The following is a 19,627-nucleotide window of genomic DNA, read 5'->3' on the forward strand; positions in this document are numbered from 1 at the left end:
CCATGGCATACTGATAATTTTTTCTACTTAACATGCCTTCTATCACATTTTAGATTGTAAATTTTTCCTTTAGAACCTTTAACTCCTATACAATCCTTAATGCACATTTACTTAACTCATTTACCTCATTCTCATTCTCCTTTGCCACTTTGTGATTCTTTTGACTATTTGCCTATTTGTTTTTCTATTTTTATTATATCCTGGTTCTCTATTTTTCAGGATGTCAGATTCTCAGAGAAAGGGAAAAGGAAAGGCTACCACTGGCAAACGTAAAAGAGGAGAATCATCTATGTCTATCATAGATCTCATGCATGATGCCTCCTGGCGGGAGAAAAACTTCACCCCGCAGGAGAAGGCCGACCAGCTGCTCCCTGCTAATGACCCAGTAAAGTTTGCAAACCGATACTGTGAGCTGAAGTATCCGGTATTTGCAAACTCCAGGAACCTATACCTGGAAAGGACCTTGAAGATCCTAGGAGAACTCCAGCAATACACCTCTGATCAGATCAAACAAAGAGGCTGGTTCTTCCTGGAGAGATCCCTGACTGAGGTCAATGCATCTTGGGTTAGAGAATTATACTGCAATTACTTCAAGACCTCCCTAGATGCCGTGAACCTCAGAGGAAAGCAGATTCTGGTTACTGAAGAGGCAATAGAAGAGGTTCTGAAGCTTCTGCCTAAATCTGATCAGCCAGATGGTTATCAGAAAGCTGAGGAAGACATGCGCTTTCTAAAGTTTGATTGGGATGCAGTCAAGGCCCGGATAGCCCTTGACCCGACCGTTCCTTGGATTATGGGTCAGAACACCACCATGCCCAAGGGAATCCAGCGAGCATACTTGAATGATGAGGTTCGGCTGTGGCATCAGATACTAAGCAACTTCATTATGCCGAGTACTCACGAGACCGATATACCTGCCGCTATGATCACCCTCCTATGGTGTGTGATGGAGGGTAAGGACCTGTACCTGCCATGCTTTATCCGGTTCTACATGGCCAGGGTCCACGTCCGAGGCACTCTTCCCTTTCCCTATTTGGTTACACAGCTGGGCCGTCGAGCTGACGTGCCTTGGGAGGATGCTGACGAGAGGCCACCTGCTGCAGAATGCAAGAAGATTATCCCGCACAGCAGGAACTTTCTGGCCTTGGGCTACAGACCTCCAGTCCTCACTGCTCCCGGTGACACTGCCACACCATCTGCCGGCCCCTCTTCCTCCACAGCTACACCTGCCACCACCACTGCACCTCCACCTGCCCCAGAGCCAATCTATCATCTAGTGCACCGCCTGTTTCGACGGCTTGACCAGATGGAGCGTCGCAACAAGCGACGCTATGAGCACCTGAAGCTGATGATACGATCTGGCGACATCCCCTCCGAGCCTGACACACCATCCGAGGCATCTGAGGAGGAGGCGAATGCGCCCGAGGTAGATACCCACCCACAGCAGGAGGCAGAGCAGGCAGGCACCTGGTAGGCAGCACACCATTAGGAGGCTCCATCCCAGATTCAGGCTGTAGACCCTGAGATCCCCCTTCAGTCAGCACCTCTTCCACAGCAGTCAGACCCTCAGATCACCACCACAGAGATCCCAGCTACCCACCCTTCCAGTGATGACACTCCTTCACACCCTGCTTGAGTGAGCATCGGGGACGATGCTACATTTTAAGTGTGGGGAGGTCGCCATCTCTGGCGTATTATTTTGGTGAACCACTACAGACTCTCTTTCTTTTATTTTGGATATTTTTCTGTATTTTTTTCTTTATTTTTATTTTTATTTTCTAAGTACTTATACATTGCTACTTTCATGTATTTTTACTCTATTTCTGTATTTTGCATTTTTAGTTCATATTTTAGGCACTTAGTTTAGTTGCAATTCTAACTTATTAGTTATAGAAATTGTGGATTGATTAGTATAGTTTACCCTTTTCAGCATAAGATAACTCAGAATAGATTGAAAAGAAAAAGGAAGTAAACTAGAGACTTTAACAGAATCAAAACAACCCACACCTTGTATATATAGCATTACATGTTAGTTAACAACACTTCATCAAGGAGAAACACTAGAACTTTAAAGCCATTCAATATAAGTTTTACATTGAGAATAATGGGAATTTTTAACTAAACCTGCATGACATACATAAGTGATAAATGATTTTTGAGTTAGAGAACACATAGCCTGTGAGTTTTGAGCTTAATTGTATGGTTACATTCAAACCATAATTTTTATTCCTGTGTGTTCCGCCCTTCTTTTATATTCTGGTGTTCTTTACTTTGTTTTAATCTATATATCCGATTGTAGAATGTAGATACATACCAAGAGAGTGATTGAGGCCATTATTTGATTTTAGCTCACTTAATCCCAAAATAGCCTACCTTTTACATCACCCTTGTTAGCCCCCTTGAGCCTTTAAATCCCCTTTTATTCTATTAGCCACATTACTAGCCTTAAGCAGAAAAACAAAAATAAAACCCCAAGTTGAGTCCTTGGTTAGCTTAAGATAGAAAATTATGTATAGTTTAAATGTGGGAAAACCTATTGGGAACATGGATAATAAAAACAAAAGGTAGAAAAGTTGAAAGGAATAAAATAACTCAAATAAAAAGTTTTGGGAAGTATGCTCATGTAAAATCAAAATAATTGAATTACCATGTGCATTAAAAAAAATGTGTTATGAATAAAGGGGATACAAAAAGAATTCCCCAATTATGAAATAAAGCAATGCACATGGGATAAAAAATAAATAAATATTGAGATGTGAGCATGTAACATCAAAAGTGAGAAAATATGGGAAAATAGGTAAGGCAGCTTTGCTTTAGAAAGTATGTATGTTAGGTGAGATCTTAGACTAATTAAGGATTCACTTATTAGCTCACTTAGCCTTATACATATACCCTTACCTTTACCTTGGCCCCATTACAACCTTAATTAAAGACCTCATGATTTTTGGTATGTCTATATTCTACAATTGTTGATTGGTTAGATGAAGAACAAAGTTATAGAAAGAGAGAATAAAAAGAAGAATAGAGTGATTAACCCAATAAACACTGAGTGATTAGAGAGTAAACACAAAATCCAGTGAGGGTTCAATAGCTCATTAACATTTATCTCTGTTTAAATTGTTAGTTGTCTTGCAAGTTTTTAAAATGTTTTTCTCTCCCATCTCAATTGTAAAGGCACTTTATCACTATCTAAGGTTTGGCTATATATATATATATATATATACATGACTCCTTGAGAATGTGAATTAATTTAACTACATGCAAGCTTTATATTCAAGTGAATAAAAATTAGAATTGCATGATGCATCATTCATCTAGGTAGTTGCATTTAGATTAGATTGCATTGCATGACATTTCACCACTTTAACCTTACTTTTTACCTTGGATTTAGCATGAGGACATGCTATTGTTTAAGTGTGGGGAGGTTGATAAACCCATATTTTATGATGTATTTTGTGCTTAATTTGAGTGATTTATTCAATCCTTCACCCACTTATTCATATTAATTACATGGTTTTAGTTTCCCTTCTTTATTATGTGATGTATGTGAAAAACATGTTTCCTATGCTTTAAAATTAATTATTTTAATTACCTTTATTTCCATTCGATGTCGTGATTAGTGTGTTGAGTAGTTTCAGATCTTCTAAGGCAGAAATGACTCAAAGGATGGAAAGGAAACATACAAAAATGGAAGGAAAGCACAAAACGGAGTTTCTAAAGAAACTCGTATCCACGCGATCGCATGGACGACGTGACCGCATGCCAAGCGCGAATCAACAGTGACGCGGCCGCATGACTGACGCGACCGCGCGCCTTAAGCAAAACACAGATGACGCGGCCGTATGGCTGACGCGACCGCGTGACAAGAAAAGCTCCGAATGACGCGACCGCATGACCTACGCGGACGCGTGATAGAGGCCACGCACCAGAAATTGCAGAAAACGCTCTTAGCGATTTCTGAAGCCCTTTTTGGCCCAAATCCAAGTCCAGAAGGCATAGACCAGAGGTTATAAAGTGTGGGAATGCATCCATTCAGAGAGAGCTCGCCAATTTAGTTACTTCTCATGATTTAGATTAGTTTTGAGAGAGGTTCTCCCCTCTCTCTCTCTTAGGATTTAGGATTTCTCTTAGTTTTAGGAGTGACTCTCAATCCCAGGTTTAATATTCCTTTTTTATTTTTATTCTACTGCTTTTATTCGTATCTATACTTTATGTCGCCAATTTGGCTTATGAACTCTTCATGTTAGATCATAATTTATCTTATTAATGCTATTTGAGGTATTTCAGTTTATGATTGCTTTCTTTTATTTATGTCACCATTGCTTTCAATCTGAAGACATTTTTATTCCAGCAATTTTACTTTTTCCTCTTTTGGTCTTGGTTAAGAAAGCAGTAACTCAGGAGTTATCTTATCTCAACATAATTGATAACTGTTATCTTTGCTAATTGAACTGAACTTCAATAATCCCAACCTTTTCTTAGGAAATAAATAGGATTCGAAGATCAAACTAATTAGTCCCTTGACTTTCCTTTGCTTTAGTAAAGGTTAACTAAGTGGAATTAAGATTCAACTTTCATTGTTTTTGATAAGGATAACTAAGTCTGGACTTCCAAATTCTCATACCTTGCCAAAAGTTTATTTTACAGTTATTTATTTATTTTTAATTGCCATTTAAATTATTTGTCATACTTATTCCTCACTCTCAACCCCGATTTACAACCTTTATAGCCAATAATAAGAACATACTTTCCTGCAGTTCCTTGAGAAGACGACCCGAGGTTTGAATACTTTGGTTATCAATTTATTTAAGGGGTTTGTTACTTGTGACAACCAAAACATTTGTACGAAGGGATTTCTGTTGGTTTAGAGACTATATCTATAACGCGACTGTTTTTATAAAATTCTTTACTGGCAAACGTTCCTCTCGTCAGTGGGTCTTGTAGGTCTATCCGAGGATCCAGGTATGCTAGAACAGGTAGACTCTCCGAGTTATAGACTGCTTGTATGTACTGTTGGTTAGCTTGTTTTGGAGGATTCACCTTAAGGCTCGCGTTATAGCATTGTCTGGCCTTTTTATGGTCAGTGCGAATGGTGAGAATTCTATTATCCTGTGAAGAAAACTTAACACACAAATGTATAATGGAGACAATAGCACCAAAATCATCTAGAGAGGGTCTGCCTAAAATGATATTGTACGAGCTTTTGTAGTCCACAACTAAATATTAAATATCTAGAGTTTTATAATTAGGGTAATTGCCTAGTATCATTTGTAACCATATATAATATCGGATTGGAACGCGCTCACCTGAGAAACCTACCAATTCTCCAATAGATGGTTGTAGGTCTTTGTCACTTAGCTTCATTATTTGGTATGTGGAATAAAACAGTACATCTGCGCTGCTGCTTGGGTCCATAAGGACTTTTTTTACCAATAGCTCACCGACTTGAAGTGATATAACCACAGGGTTGTCTAGGATTTTGTCCATCGCTTTGCAATTTGAAGGATTGAATGTGATGTCTAGGACGTTCATGTTGGTGGTTGAGGTCGGCTCGGAACCAGTCACTGACATCATGATCCTATAGGACCTCTTTCTGGCCGAGTTGCTACACCCTCCACCTGCAAAGCCACCAGAAATACAATTAATAACACTGTGAGGATGGTTAGGGTTTTCGTTTACCTTTTTTCCTTTGTTTCTATTATTGTTATTTGATTTAGAGTGTTGGCCGAGGTCTTCCGTATTTTGTCTTTGTCCTTGACTGTCAATGTACTTGTCTAGCAGACCTTGGCGAGCTAGTTTTTCAAGAAGGTCCTTTGCTATAACGCAGTCATCTGTATTGTGCCCATATTTCTGATGAAAAGTGCAATATTTGGATTTGTCTACATATCGTTGGTCTTGATAGGTTCCAACTTTATTTGGTGGTTTGATCAATTTGGAGTGTAGGGTGTCTTTAATGATGTCCTCCCGTTTGGTGTTGAAAGGGGTATATGTGTAGAATTTTGGTGTGAGTTTGAAGGATTTTTGGTCTATCTTATTGTTAGGGTATTTGTTTCTTTTGTCTTCCTCTCTGCTAGGGTTAGGTCTTTTGCTTTTCGAATTTATTGGAGTTCTTCTATTTCAATTTGGCTATTTGACTTTTCTCGAAACTCAGCCAATGTCTTCGATTTTGTAACAATGATAGTTTTTTGGAACTTCTCAGGGCGGAGCCCGCTTTTTAGTGCATGTAGGTGGACTTCTCGTTTGAGGTTAGGTATCTCCATGGTTGCCTTTGCGAATCTCATCATGTAGTCATTAAGGCTTTCATGTTGTCCTTGCTTTATGGTGCTGGGGTAGTCTGAGTCGTGCATATAGATTTTTGATGCGGCAAAGTTGTTGACAGATCGGTTGGCCAGCTCATCAAAACGTGATATAGATCCTGCAGGCAAGTTAGAAAACTAGATCAAGGCAGCATCATCTAAAAAGGTAGGAAATGTACGACAAAGTATTGGATCGGATGCACCGTTCATGAACATCATTGTATGAAACTTGGTGACATGTATATTAGGGTCGCCGATTCCGTCATAAGGTTTTAGCGTTGTTAGCAGGATAAAATTTTTTGGCATTTGAAAGTTCATAATGTCTTTTGAAAATGGATTAGTCCTCTTTACTATTGGCTTCGGGGTGGTTGTCACCACAGGTTTAGCCTCCAACGGGTGCTCGTCCTCGTCGTCTTTGTTTTCAGGATTTTTTTGCTCTTTTGTCTTGCCTCGGCTATTTTGTCGCTGATTCAATAAGTCGGCCATCTGCTAGTTCTTTGCTCTTAGAGATTTGTTGATGGCCATTAGCTTGGCTTGAGTTAGGGGAGGAGGAGGGTTACTCCGCTCTTCTTCCATAAGTTGTAACCTGCAAAAAAGAGGTGAGAGTAGGGTAGAAGAGATGATGGTGGGGTTAATTTAAAACTTCGGCCTCACGGTGGCTGCCAAATGTTCCTACATAGACAGCCAGCTTCAAGGTATAGCTCATCCTGCTTAGTACTTAAACTCGCTTTTTGTTGGATAGGATGAGCTATACGTCGGCTTCTTAAGAACTGTGGCGGTGGACACCTACAAAGGCACTCCAACGCTCAAGTTAAAAAGAGAATGAGATAAGTATATTGCAATTCAGAGTGAATCGCATACCTGGATATCCTTAGGGTTTCTTCCTTTATAGATTTTTAATTTGAATGTGCTATAATGCCGTTATGTTACTGGCCTATTTTTTAGATGATTCTCGTAAGGTTTTACTGAAAACGCGGTATCTTTCTGTAACTAAAATGTGCACGTGCTTTGTGTGCCAATTTATAGGGAGTGTTTCGGCCGAATTGTATGAAACGGTCAGGTTTGATGCCTTTGATTTAGCCTTCTTGAAGTGAACCTAAGTGTACTTTGATTTATTATCTACAAATGTTAAAAAATATCTATAACTTTCGGGGATAAAATATGTCTACGTGAATTAACTCCAAACAAACAGCTAAAATTTTATTGTTTGCTGTAAATTAGGAGTGTTCAAATTTAAAACAATCCAAATAAAATTGCTCATACAATCTAATCTAAACTGAAAATCAATCAAACTCACATTAATTTATATTAGATCGGATTCTATTTTCAATAAAACCACATGAATCAGATCCGATCAAATTTCAAATCTACTTCTCAAAATTAAACCGACCTAATCCAAATTACAAAATGTGATATGATATTGTTATTTTATTATTAAATTTAAAGTTTATATATAATATGCATAATTTGATACATGTTCTTATTATTATTATGTGAATATAAAATGAGATTTGTTTATTTATTTGCTTTACCAACTTCTATTTTTAATAATAAAATCCTAAAATTTTGTTTTTTAAAAATTGAACCAATCCAAATCGCAACACTTTGGATTGGATTGATCGAATTTAAACATAAAATCAAATCAATTCAACCGGATGGCAACAAATTATATACTTTTTGAATTGATTTTTCTTTTAAAATCGATCAAAATCCCACTACCAACACTCTTGAACCAAATGTGTTTTACCACTCTTGCTACTTAAAAACTTATAAAATTTTACACAATTAATTATTTAATCAAATTAATGTAGTTAAATATTTTTTTAAGTTATAAATTTTAAAATTATTTAATTTTGTTTATGTAATAAACAATAATATACAATTAGTTATCTATTAGAAATTTAATTTTGATGTAATGTCATTGTAAAATCGTTTTACACTTACATCTAATTACATAACGCTATATTAGTAGAAATAATTACCTTTTAAATAATTATCCAAGAGAACAGTTGTAATTATACGATTATATAAAATATGTTACACTATCAGTGCATCAAAATTAAACTCCTCCTTTAATTATTTATATTTTCAATAAAATATAATAATTCTCTTAATAGTTAATACTACATCAAATCGGCAGCCTATTACGACCGATGATAAAGTCTGAAAGGGACACTACACTTTCCATTGACTTTATCCTTCTTTACTTCAATGTTCTTCTTTTGCTAGCTATATCCCTCTATATAGCCCATTACTATAATTATCGCTCTGAATATAACATTAGTAGGAAAATGAGCAAGTTCATAGTGATATTATATGTTGTATGTTTAGCTGCTTCTGGGTTTGTTAATGGATCTATCATCAAGAAGGAGAAAGACCAAATTAGGGTCTTTGAATTAAAGAAGGGTGACCTTACTTTGAAGGTCACCAACTGGGGTGCCACACTTATTTCCTTACTACTTCCTGACAAATACGGTATGCTTCTATATTTGTGTACTTTTGTGTGTCTTAGTTTTAATCTTCAAAAGAACTATTATAATTAAACCTTTTGGAACCAATTTGAGTTGGTCGAGTGGTCAATTCGTCCGTTGAAGTAAGTATCGAGGGTTTGAATCTTATTTTGTGTAAGTAGTAATTTATTGACCAATAACAAATCTTTAAATTGAGTTCAGATTCGCAATTAATTAGTTTTTGATCTATTGGACTGAAGAGTCCGTGGGCAACCAAAATAATTAAATCTTCTGGGTTTCTATATGTATTGTGCTTCATTATTCTTTCAAATGCTTTTCACTAACACTTCATTTTTCTTTTCCTGTAATGTTGTTTGTTTCAGGAAAGTTGGGAGACATTGTTCTTGGATATGACTCTCCCAAGGCATACACTGTAAGTCTATTAATACAAGTCTATTTTTTTTTTTAAATATATGATTAAATTGTTTCTTCGGTTATAATGTCTGTTGTTTGATTTCTGAAAAGATATTCTATTTTTTTAATATTTTTATTTTATTAGAATTTTATATAAAAACCAAAAACAGTATAAATAAAATTTTATTTGTTTACTATTATTTCATAATGAATATAAGTAACAACGAAAGTATGTTTCAGTTTTCACAAAAAGAACATGCCTAAAGATTTCTCTGCCTTCTTCCTTTCATTTTCTGGGAAAATTATCAAGCTAGGAGGGAGGAAAGTTCTCAATAAAAATTTGAGATTTTTGCTTTTAATAAACTAAAAGATCTAAACTATTCGAATAATGGAAAAAAAATTAGATTTAATAAAATAAACACAACATGCATATTTTTTTTAAGGAGTAACCACAAATTCAATTATTATAAAATATGAAAATCATTGATTTTTTAATTGATAATTCAATGTTGTATTTTACTCTCTAAGTATGAGAAGCCCAATTTGGACTGTGACAAGCATGTGATAGCTAATAATAAGATCTGGACTGTAGTTTACTATTATTTTGTCACTTAGCTTTGTCGCCAGCTTACTTTTCTTCTCACATGTTCTGTTACTCTGGATTATTTTAATTTATAAATAAAATAAATATTTTATTTATTAATATGTGTATTATTAACTGTATTTATATTTTTACAGTATTATTACTGACTGTATTTAGTGTTTACACTTTTTATTATTATTGTTATTATTATATTCTCGAGATGTGTAACGCTTAAAATATATATATTTCAGATGCACTTAGAATATATTTTTTTTAAAGGTATTACATATCTCAGATGTATAATATTTAATTTTTATGTTTTTGTCTTGTACCATGTATACTCAATATGTGTAATAATAGTATAAAAATAACAATATAAATATTTTATACGTTACATATTTTAATAAATAAAATATTTAAATAATTTAAATTAAAAAGTCCCAGTTACTCTATAAAATAGTTAGTTGAGAACCAATCCCTTACGGCATAGTTGCATTATTTTTTTGGTAATTGCATAGTTGCATTATATATAACTAGTATATTAATTTATTTTTTTATTTATTAGTTAAACGTGTATAATAATAATAATAATAAATTAATTAATTAATTAATTAATTAATTAAAATAATAACATCTTATATTCTAACTAAAAGATCTTGGATTTATGCCATCAATATATCTTTAAAATTAAGTTTTAAAAATATAGGATGATCGAAGAAAAGGGATTTTTTTTTTGGACTTGGCCATGGGCCAGAAGACTGACCCGGACCAGAACCCGGAACCCGGAACCCGTACCCGCCCAGACCTTTTTCTCAGGCAACCTTTTTCTGGGCGGAACTGCAATTTTGCAATTGCAAAAAGCAACCACCATTTTTTCGACCCATTTCATATGTCGCGAAAAGTGTATTTTATTTTATTTTAGTTTGATATTTTGCAGATTGTGAATTTTTTTTTTTTAAATTTTAAAAGAAAGTCTTGGTTATAAAACGTTTAAATGTATTGTTTCTTCAACATTGTATTTTCACCGTGAGTGTGGGTGTGTTAACAAAAAAAATTCTAGTGTGGGTGTGTTACATATAGACTCAAGATCGAAACTCTATGTATATATTTGGTCTCAATGAGTGTGCATATTAAGTGAAGACAATTTGAGGAACCAAACCATAAACAATGTCAACTTGAAGAATTTGGTCTCATTTTTATAAGGACAACATTGTCTGTGGTGATTAATTATCCGGATCGATAATATTAATGCAAAAATTGTTAGCTATTTTAATTTGCAGAATGATACACAATATTTTGGAGCTACCGTTGGCAGGGTCGCTAACAGAATTGGAGGAGCTCAGTTTACATTAAATGGAATCCATTACAAGTTAATTGCTAATGAAGGAAACAATACACTTCATGGTACATATATACTAATACTAGTACTATATGTGTCTAATTAATTTTCCTTAATAAACACATATACTTCTAATTTAATTAATTTCCGTGATGGGTGCAAACAAAGATCTGATGAAGAAACATGTCACATAGAAAGATTATCTCATAATTTTGCTTGTCCTCAACTTAGGTGGACCTAGAGGATTTAGTGATGTGCTTTGGAAAGTGGTAAAGTATCAAAGAGATGGTGACAGACCCAAAATCAAATTCAGCTACCACAGTTTTGATGGTGAAGAAGGTAAAGTTTGAGACGTTGCATGATTTCTAATTGGTGAATTTCATGAACTATATATACACACTGTTCCCATATTTTAATTAATTTGATCCCACGCTAAGCTGATATAAAATTTAAATTATGTTATTTTTTATTATACATGTTTAATAGTTTTTGTCCCATTTAATCGGTGACTAATGCAGAACATTTTGTTCGGGAAGGCAAAAAGAGTATATACAAACCTCAAAAGGTTTTTTTCGAGTTAAACCCATTTTGGTCCCTGAAATTGACAGGTTGTACTAATTTGGTCCCTGACTTTTCAATTGCTACAATTTGATCTTCGAGATTCAAAAAAGTGCACCCATATAATCTCTCGTGTATCTTTCGTCGCTGGAATTCAACACTGTTAGTGGCGTAGCTCAAGTCTTGTCACGCTAGATATATTAAAACGACGTGGTATGCGTTTTGGCACTAAAGAAAGTACTAAATGACGTCGTTTGAGGGTTTGAACAATGTTAAAACGTTATATCCCTCCTTTTTGATATTGTTCAAACTCTGAAATGACATCATTTAGTGCTTTTTTAGCGTCAAAACGTGTACAACGTTGTTTTAATATGTCTAACATGGTAAGACTTGAGTTATCTCACTAACAGCGTTGAAGAGGGACTACATTGGTGCACTTTTTTTAATCTGAAAGACCAAAGTGTAACAATTAAGAAGTTAGGAACCAAATCAGTGCAACTCGCAAATTTTAGAAACCAAAAATAGGACTTAACTCGGTTTTTCTCAGTTTTTATCTCAGTGTAGAGTCAAATTAATTTAATTAAGAGAGCTTAACACGGTAATAACAAATCTTCCATGAAAATAGTTAAAGTCGTCTTCATGCAAGAATATAAATTTAAATATCGAAACGTGTCATATAATTGGCTCAATAATTAAAAAGTATAATGGTTCAATTAAACCAAGATATAATTAAGAAAAAAAACTAATTGATAATTGCTTATAAAAAATAAACTGAATAGGGTTATGCTTGGTAACAGGGTGTATATGATCCGGCCCAATTCAAAGACTCGACTCGGTCCCGAAAATTTTAAGGGCTAATTTAGTGTGATTTCATTGGATTTAGGGTCGGGTATGAGTCTCAAAAATAGACCCGGTCATTATTTCGGGTCGGGTCTGGGTCATAGTTCGGGTCACCCGAACTCAGTCCGGTGTCCCAGTCATCATACACAATTAATATTTTGTGTTATTAGTGATGGATAATGGCTATTCTTATGTAGAATTTAAATATTGTAAACCTTAATATTTTGTGTTATTAGTCATTATAAGATTATAAGTTAATGTTTTATGTTTAAAATGGATAAGACTTTAGACTAATACATAATATTGTGTTATTTGTATTGATTTAAATATATTTGGTGTTATTAGACAATATTAGTATTGATTATGGTTATGCTTTAATTTTAGAGAATGGTTGGTTCTTGTTATATTTTTTTAAGTGAATTTTACTATGTGAATTGTGAAATAATAGTTGGAAATTAGGTGATTTTTACATGCTAAAGACCCGGTTTTCACCCGGTTTTTACCCGGCCCGAAGGTGCGTATGTTTCATTGGGTCTAGGATCGAGTTAGGGTCTAAAAATTAGGCCCGGTCTATATTTCGGGTCGGGTCTGGATTAAGCCAAATCCGGTGTGGCCCGGCCCATGTACACCCCTACTTGGTAACTAATAACTTTTTTGAACAACATGAACAACCACCAATCAAATCAAAACACATTATACCTCCAAATTACACACATAAGTCTTAATATTAAAATAATCATCTGCACACCTAGTAAAATGAACATCCGATATATCTATTGTTCATATTGTTTAGATTTTCCTTGTCTACCTATACTTTTCCTTAAATTTATGATTAATTTACTTTTATAACCCCATTGTTCATATTGTTCACTAGTATTATTGTTCATCTATACTTTTTCTTAACTAAATTATTTAACATAATATGTCAGAGAAAAAGTATAGGTAGATAATAAAAATACTAAATAATATTAATAATGAATATATCGGATGTTCAATTCATTAGCTGTGCAGATGGTTATCTTAATATTAAGATTTAGGAGTATGTTTTTACTTTATTAGACTAATTTTAGAGTCCTTTGTTCACATTATTTACAAAAACTATTGTGTACCTAACAAAGTTTTATATTAAAATATTTTATTAGCTATGAATAAACTGCCTTAATAAAATTTCAAATTAGAATAATGAAAGTTTGTGTTTCAGGATTTCCGGGTGACCTATTGGTAACAGTGAGCTACATCCTAAGTGAAGAATCGAGTTTGAGCATAGTCATGAAAGCAAAAGCCTTAAACAAAGCAACACCAGTGAACCTGGTTAACCATGCATATTGGAACCTAGGAAACCACAACAGCGGCAACATCCTTAATCAAGTTGTTCAAATCTTCGGGTCCAAATTCACACCGCTCAACGACCAGCTCATTCCCTTCGGAAACTTCTCGTCCGTCAAAGGAACCCCATATGATTTCCTTAAACCACAAGTTGTTGGCTCTAGGATCGACCAATTAACCAACACCAATGGCTATAACGTAAATTATGTTCTTGATAAGAATAAGAATGACGACAACGAGGTTAAGGTTGCGGCTATTGTCACGGATAAGAGGTCAGGGAGAGTGATGAAGATTGCGACGAATCAACCAGGATTGCAATTCTACACTGCGAATTATGTGAAGAATGAGAAGGGGAAAGACGGGTTTGTGTATCAGCCACGATCGGCGTTGTGTTTGGAGACTCAAGCGTTCCCTGACTCCGTCAACCATCCCAATTTTCCGTCAACCATTGTCACGCCGGAAAAGCCTTACAACCATCTTCTGTTCTTCAAATTCTCCACCAATGCTCCACATGGTTTTTAATTTAACGGTCATAATAACTAATAAGTACTTCAATTTGGTTATTATGAGTGTATTAGCATGCATATGCATCTGTTTATTCAAAAATATTTACAAGATAATAAAAAATTAATCTAAAATAAATTATTTCATTTTATATTTTATTAATTATTGCTGAAATAATTGAGTAATATTAAAAATAATAAATATGTAATTATGAATATTACGTATATAAAATTATAAATGTTTAGTATTTTTCAAACATTTCCGTTAATTTTACTACTAGCATCCATGAATCTGCCGGCCACTTTAGGTATATATTATTCTCTAAAACATTGTAGTAACTAAAATTAATTAGATTATAATTCACTTTCATTATGTTTCATGTATAATTACATGATTATGCCATAAGAAAATGGATACGCAGTACGCTATATATGGTTCACTAATGTTAAGACTTTTTCGGTATGCTATTATTGGAGCATAGGATACACTACGGTCTTGTATGATATATTCTCGTGTTCAATAAACACTAGAGTCGCCTATGAACTTTTCAGGGAAAAGGAGAGAAAGAGAGAATGGAAGTAAAACCGAATATAAAGTGTACTGTATTTTATACTAACTGTTTAGAGTTATAAATATTATATTTTGCTATTATAATAAAGGTTCTTACACACTACAACAGAAGCGACAAATAGCGACGGTAGTTTTACGACAGTTGTAAATATCCGTCGCAATTTGCAAAATAACAGTGGTTGATGCAGCAACTAGGTATAGCATTGCTATTCGTTTGCCATTTAGCGGCCGTTTTGAAAAGGACTCAGTGTGAATGTCCACCATCTGCTCCGAACCTGGGACATGAGTTACTGCCACCAATCCTGTCATAGAAAATGGGATTATATGCAAAAGGAACAGTTGAGATATTATCACAGAACACAATAGGTAGAATCTTGTAAGGCTGATACAGTTTATATAAAAATATTTTAATCCATATTAATTTTATCAAGCTTCTGCTTACAGTTGGTTGTTTGACACATTTTCAAGACACAATTAAATTTGAACCAAAGTAGACTTGTCACCGATCATTTAAGTCTGTAGTCCAATTCGAATATGAAAAGGTAGTTAAATGTAGATCATTAGATTTATAGAATTGCAAATGTAAGATTATTAGTTCCTGCCAGATATCTCAAGACTCTCTTGGCTGCTATCCAATAATAGTCTTGGGTTCACCATGAATTGGCTTAGATTGTTCACTCAAAAAGAGAAATATGTACAAGTGATGGTCGCATATAGGGGTGGCAAGCGGGGAAGCCCGCCCCGCCCCGCCAGAAGCCCGCTTTTTGGCGGGCTGACCCGCCCCGCCCCGCCTAGTGAGGCGGTCCCAAAATCCCAGCCCGCCAAATATCTTTTTTTTTTACTTTTAACTATTATAATTTCTAAAGTATAAACAAATTATAATTTTTATATTCACAAACATTAAAGTCTTTGTAATTATAAATATCTAATAAACATAATTATAAACCAAGTTTTCATCCAAAACATAATCATAAATATTGTTCCCAAAGCAAAATAAACATAATCCAAAACATAATTATAAATAGTCTCTAAAACAAAATAAACATAATCCAAAACACTCAATTTTCATCTTCATTCTCTTGTAAGTCGGGTTGGGGGAAGTTGGATTTTGGAAAAAAAAATTATAAAAATACCCCTTGATAAAAAAATACTAAGCCCGACGGGGAAGCCCGCCCCGCCCCGCCCCGCCAAAGCCCGCGGTTTAAGCGGTGCGGGTTAGGCGGGCTTTTGCTATTTGGCGGTCTTAATTTCCCAGCCCAGCCCGCCTTTTTTGGCGGGTTACGCGGGCCGACCCGGCGGGTTTAGGCCCGTTTGCCACCCCTAGTCGCATACTCCCTCCACTATTGAGTGAAATAGTCTCGGGTCTTCAAATGGAGCACCTGCATTAGCAATTCATCTAGAAGAACTAACCATTGGAGTAATTACATGCATAGCTTTCTGTATTCCAACTTTAATTAATATTTCTTTAATATACTTATTTTGATTTAAGGAAATTAAAGTGTCAGAGTATGTTATGGCTTCTATTCTAAGAAAAAAAATTCAAATAATCTAATTCTTTGAGAAGAAAGGTAGAGTGTAATTTCTTCAGAATGCTATCAATTTCATTCTTATTATCACCTGTAATTAGCATATCATCAACATAGATTAAAATGTACATAACAGAATTAAGAGTGAATCTTGTAAACAAAGATGGGTCTACTTTGTGCAATTAAAATCAAATTCTTTTAGTGCTGCAGTAATAGTTAGTTACCATGTCCTTGGGCCTTGTTTAGAGCCATATATAGCTTTATTAAATTTACAAACTAACTGAGAATTGACATTGAGTGAAACTAGTGGTTGAGACATATACATAATTTGATAGAGAGGCGCCTACTACTAATAAGTTTGGGCTGTTACAAAAGGAGAGGTAAGTAGCGGTTAAATAGCTAGGTTATAGTTAGTTTAGGGGAGTATTTTTTTCTGTTATGAATTCTGTTAGAAGTTGGAGAGAATTTCCCTTCCTGAGTTAGTAGTTCCAACTGTGTAGAACCTTCTAGGGAGTCCTAATTGGCTATCCCTGTGCATCAATAAAGCTCAACCATTCTGCTATTGCTGGTCCTATGAACTGGTATCAGAGCTTGAGGATCCCGACGCTGAATGGTGCAATCGAGTCGAGGAAAATGAAGACACGATTTGACACAATTGAGTCGCGCATGGAGGAGATGTTCCGATTGATGTAGGAGACGCTGCAGCGCTTTGATTCCCGAATGGATTCGTTCGAAAATCGCGCGCCTAATCGGAGCAAGTGTGGTTCACCGGGATTGCACCAGGCCGCAGGCTCGTCAGCCAGAAGCCGCGGTGCACTGGAGCAATGGCAAAAGCTGGAACTTCCGATCTTCCACGGAGATGACGCAGTGGTTTGGATTAAACGCACGGAGCAATTCTTCTTGCTGCGCTCAGTGCCAAAGGAGGAATGGCTCACGGTTGCCACCTTCGCAATGGAAGGAAGGGCGTTCATGTGTTCAGGTGGTGGGAGGCGACAGCACCGGTGCTACAGTGGCGGTTCCTCAGTGCAGCGCTGCTACGGCATTTTCAACCGGAACGGCTGCAGAGTCCAGTCAAGCGCTGCTGAAGCTGAAACAGACAAACTCGGTATAGGACTATGTTGATTATTAGTTCATGCTTCACGCGTGGCCCCTTCACGGAATTGCGCTGGAATTGCTAATGGACTCTTCTTGAATGGGCTGAAACCGGAAGTGGGGGAAGAATGTAAACTGTTCCCATACCAGTCAGTGAACGAGTTAATGGAACTGGCACAAAAGGTAGAAAATCGAAATGTTGCCTTGCGAGGGGTATTGGGACGCAGTAAACCACTGGCTCCAACTTCGTCATTGCCAATTCAACTGCCACCAAAGCAGTGCACTCTGCTACAGCGTCCAACTCTGGGCAAGCAACGACGTGGAGTTGACGACGGATCCTTTGCGATGGCGCGGATTGAGACATCTCAGTAACGAGGAGTATAGGGCAAAGCGCACCAGGGGGAATGCTTCCTCTGTGATGAACCCTACACCACAGATCACATTTGTAAGAATAGGGAGTTCAAGCTTTTAATCATGGAGCCAGACTTTGAAGCGGATTGGTTACATCATGAGGCGGTTCCAGAAACAGGGGAACAGGGACAATCGGAACTCAAATTTATGACCTTGAGTGGACATCACAAGTCAATCAAATCCTGGTTAGAGATAAATGGCCGTCGTGTATGCGTTCTCTAGATTGTGGAGCTTCGGACAACTTTGCGACACTAAAAGTCGTCATCGAGTTGGGCCTAAGGATTGACAACACCCTTAAGTTCCAGGTCAGGGTAGCGGACAGTAGCAATAAAGAGGGACAAGGAAGGTGTATGGGTGTCACTCTCCAATTCAAGGAATTGGCGATCAAGGAAGACTTCTTCATCTTCCCAACTGACGAAGCGGAGTTTGTCCTGGGGTTCGCGTGGCTAGATAAGTTGGGAGACGTCATCACAAACTTCAAAAATCATGCCTTCGATTTCGGAATGGGGACAACATGGTTACTTTGCAGGGAGACCCAGAGCTGTGCTATGGAGGCATGCACCTTCAATCTGCAGTTTTGGCCATTCAAGAAGGGGGTGAGGGATTTATGGTCCAGCTGTGGTCCATGACTTTGCAAGTGGCCGCTGTTTTGCAGGTGCCACAGGTGATACAATCGGTGTTAACTTCTCATGCTAAGGTGTTTCAGACATTACCAGGGTTGCCACCACACCGTTGCCATGATCATGCCATTCCACTGAGATAAGGAGCTGCAACCTCAAATATAAGACCTTATTGTTACCCGCACCATCAGAAATCAGTGATTGAACAAATTGTGTGAGAAATGCTGGCCTCAGGGATAATTCGGCCAAGCTCTAGCCCCTATGCTAGCCCGATATTTTTGGTGAAGAAAAATGATGGCAGATGGATATTTTGTGTCGATTATAGGGAGTTAAATGGTATTATGGTGCCGAAAAAATTTCCTATCCTCGTTATTGATGAGCTACTTGATGAACTGGTAGGAGTTGCACTTTTCTCTAAACTGGACTTAAAATCGGGATACCACCAAATTCGGATGATGGATAAAGACATCCACAAGACTACCTTCCGCACTCATGAGGGCCATTATGAGTTCCTAATCATGCCCTTCGGCTTTACCAACGCCCCTAGCTCCTTCCAAACCTTGATGAATGACATTCTCTTAAGCCTCTATTGTGGAAATTTTGCTTGGTCTTTTTCGATGATATTCTCATCTATAGTCAGGATATGGCGAGCCATGCCCTTCACCTCTAACAAGTCTTCTAGATTTTAATGGAGAACCAGTTGGTGTTGAATGAGAAGAAAGGCACATTTGCAGTGAGCTCGGTGGAATACTTAGGTCACATTGTGTCGGCAAAAGGGGTCTTGATTGATCCTAACAAAACCACAGCGATGCTAGAGTAGCCGGCGCCTACGGACCAACGGGATTTATGGGGGTTCTTGGGCCTTACCAGCTATTATAGGCATTTTATGAAAGGATATGGGGTGATTGCCAAGCCGTTGATGGAGTTGACAAAGCGTAATGCATTTGAATGGAATGACAAGGCCCAGGAGGCTTTTGAGAGATTGAAGAGGATGATGGCAGACCTACCGACTCTAGTAGTCCCAAATTTCAATCGAGACTTTGTATTGGGTGTGGTGCTGTCCCAGCAAGGCAGACCGATAGCATTCCTAAGCCAAGC

The 19,627-nt window shown here is 36.6% G+C and overlaps 1 protein-coding gene across 1 annotated transcript; it reads left to right on the forward strand.

The window, feature by feature from the left end:
- The first annotated feature begins 8,449 nt into the window (after positions 1-8,449).
- Positions 8,450-14,461, forward strand: LOC107623026 (uncharacterized). Its single transcript, XM_016325147.3, has 5 exons — positions 8,450-8,771; positions 9,130-9,179; positions 11,024-11,147; positions 11,314-11,421; positions 13,682-14,461. The coding sequence occupies exons 1-5, from the start codon at positions 8,450-8,452 to the stop codon at positions 14,326-14,328; spliced, it is 1,251 nt and encodes a 416-aa protein (XP_016180633.2). The 3' UTR covers positions 14,329-14,461.
- The last annotated feature ends 5,166 nt before the right edge of the window (positions 14,462-19,627 follow it).

The sequence above is a fragment of the Arachis ipaensis genome, chromosome B10 (assembly GCF_059453495.1).
Source record: "Arachis ipaensis isolate K30076 ecotype BB chromosome B10, ASM5945349v1, whole genome shotgun sequence".
Lineage (NCBI taxonomy): Eukaryota > Viridiplantae > Streptophyta > Magnoliopsida > Fabales > Fabaceae > Arachis > Arachis ipaensis.

What these genes read in the sequence shown, in the direction of transcription:
- LOC107623026 (XM_016325147.3), top strand. Translation starts at nt 8,450, where the DNA reads ATGATAAAGTCTGAAAGGGACACTACACTTTCCATTGACTTTATCCTT. An exon ending in ACTACTTCCTGACAAATACG is followed by an intron (nt 8,772 to 9,129) that starts GTATGCTTCTAT and finishes TGTTTGTTTCAG; the next exon opens with GAAAGTTGGGAGACATTGTT. An exon ending in AGGAAACAATACACTTCATG is followed by an intron (nt 11,148 to 11,313) that starts GTACATATATAC and finishes TCCTCAACTTAG; the next exon opens with GTGGACCTAGAGGATTTAGT.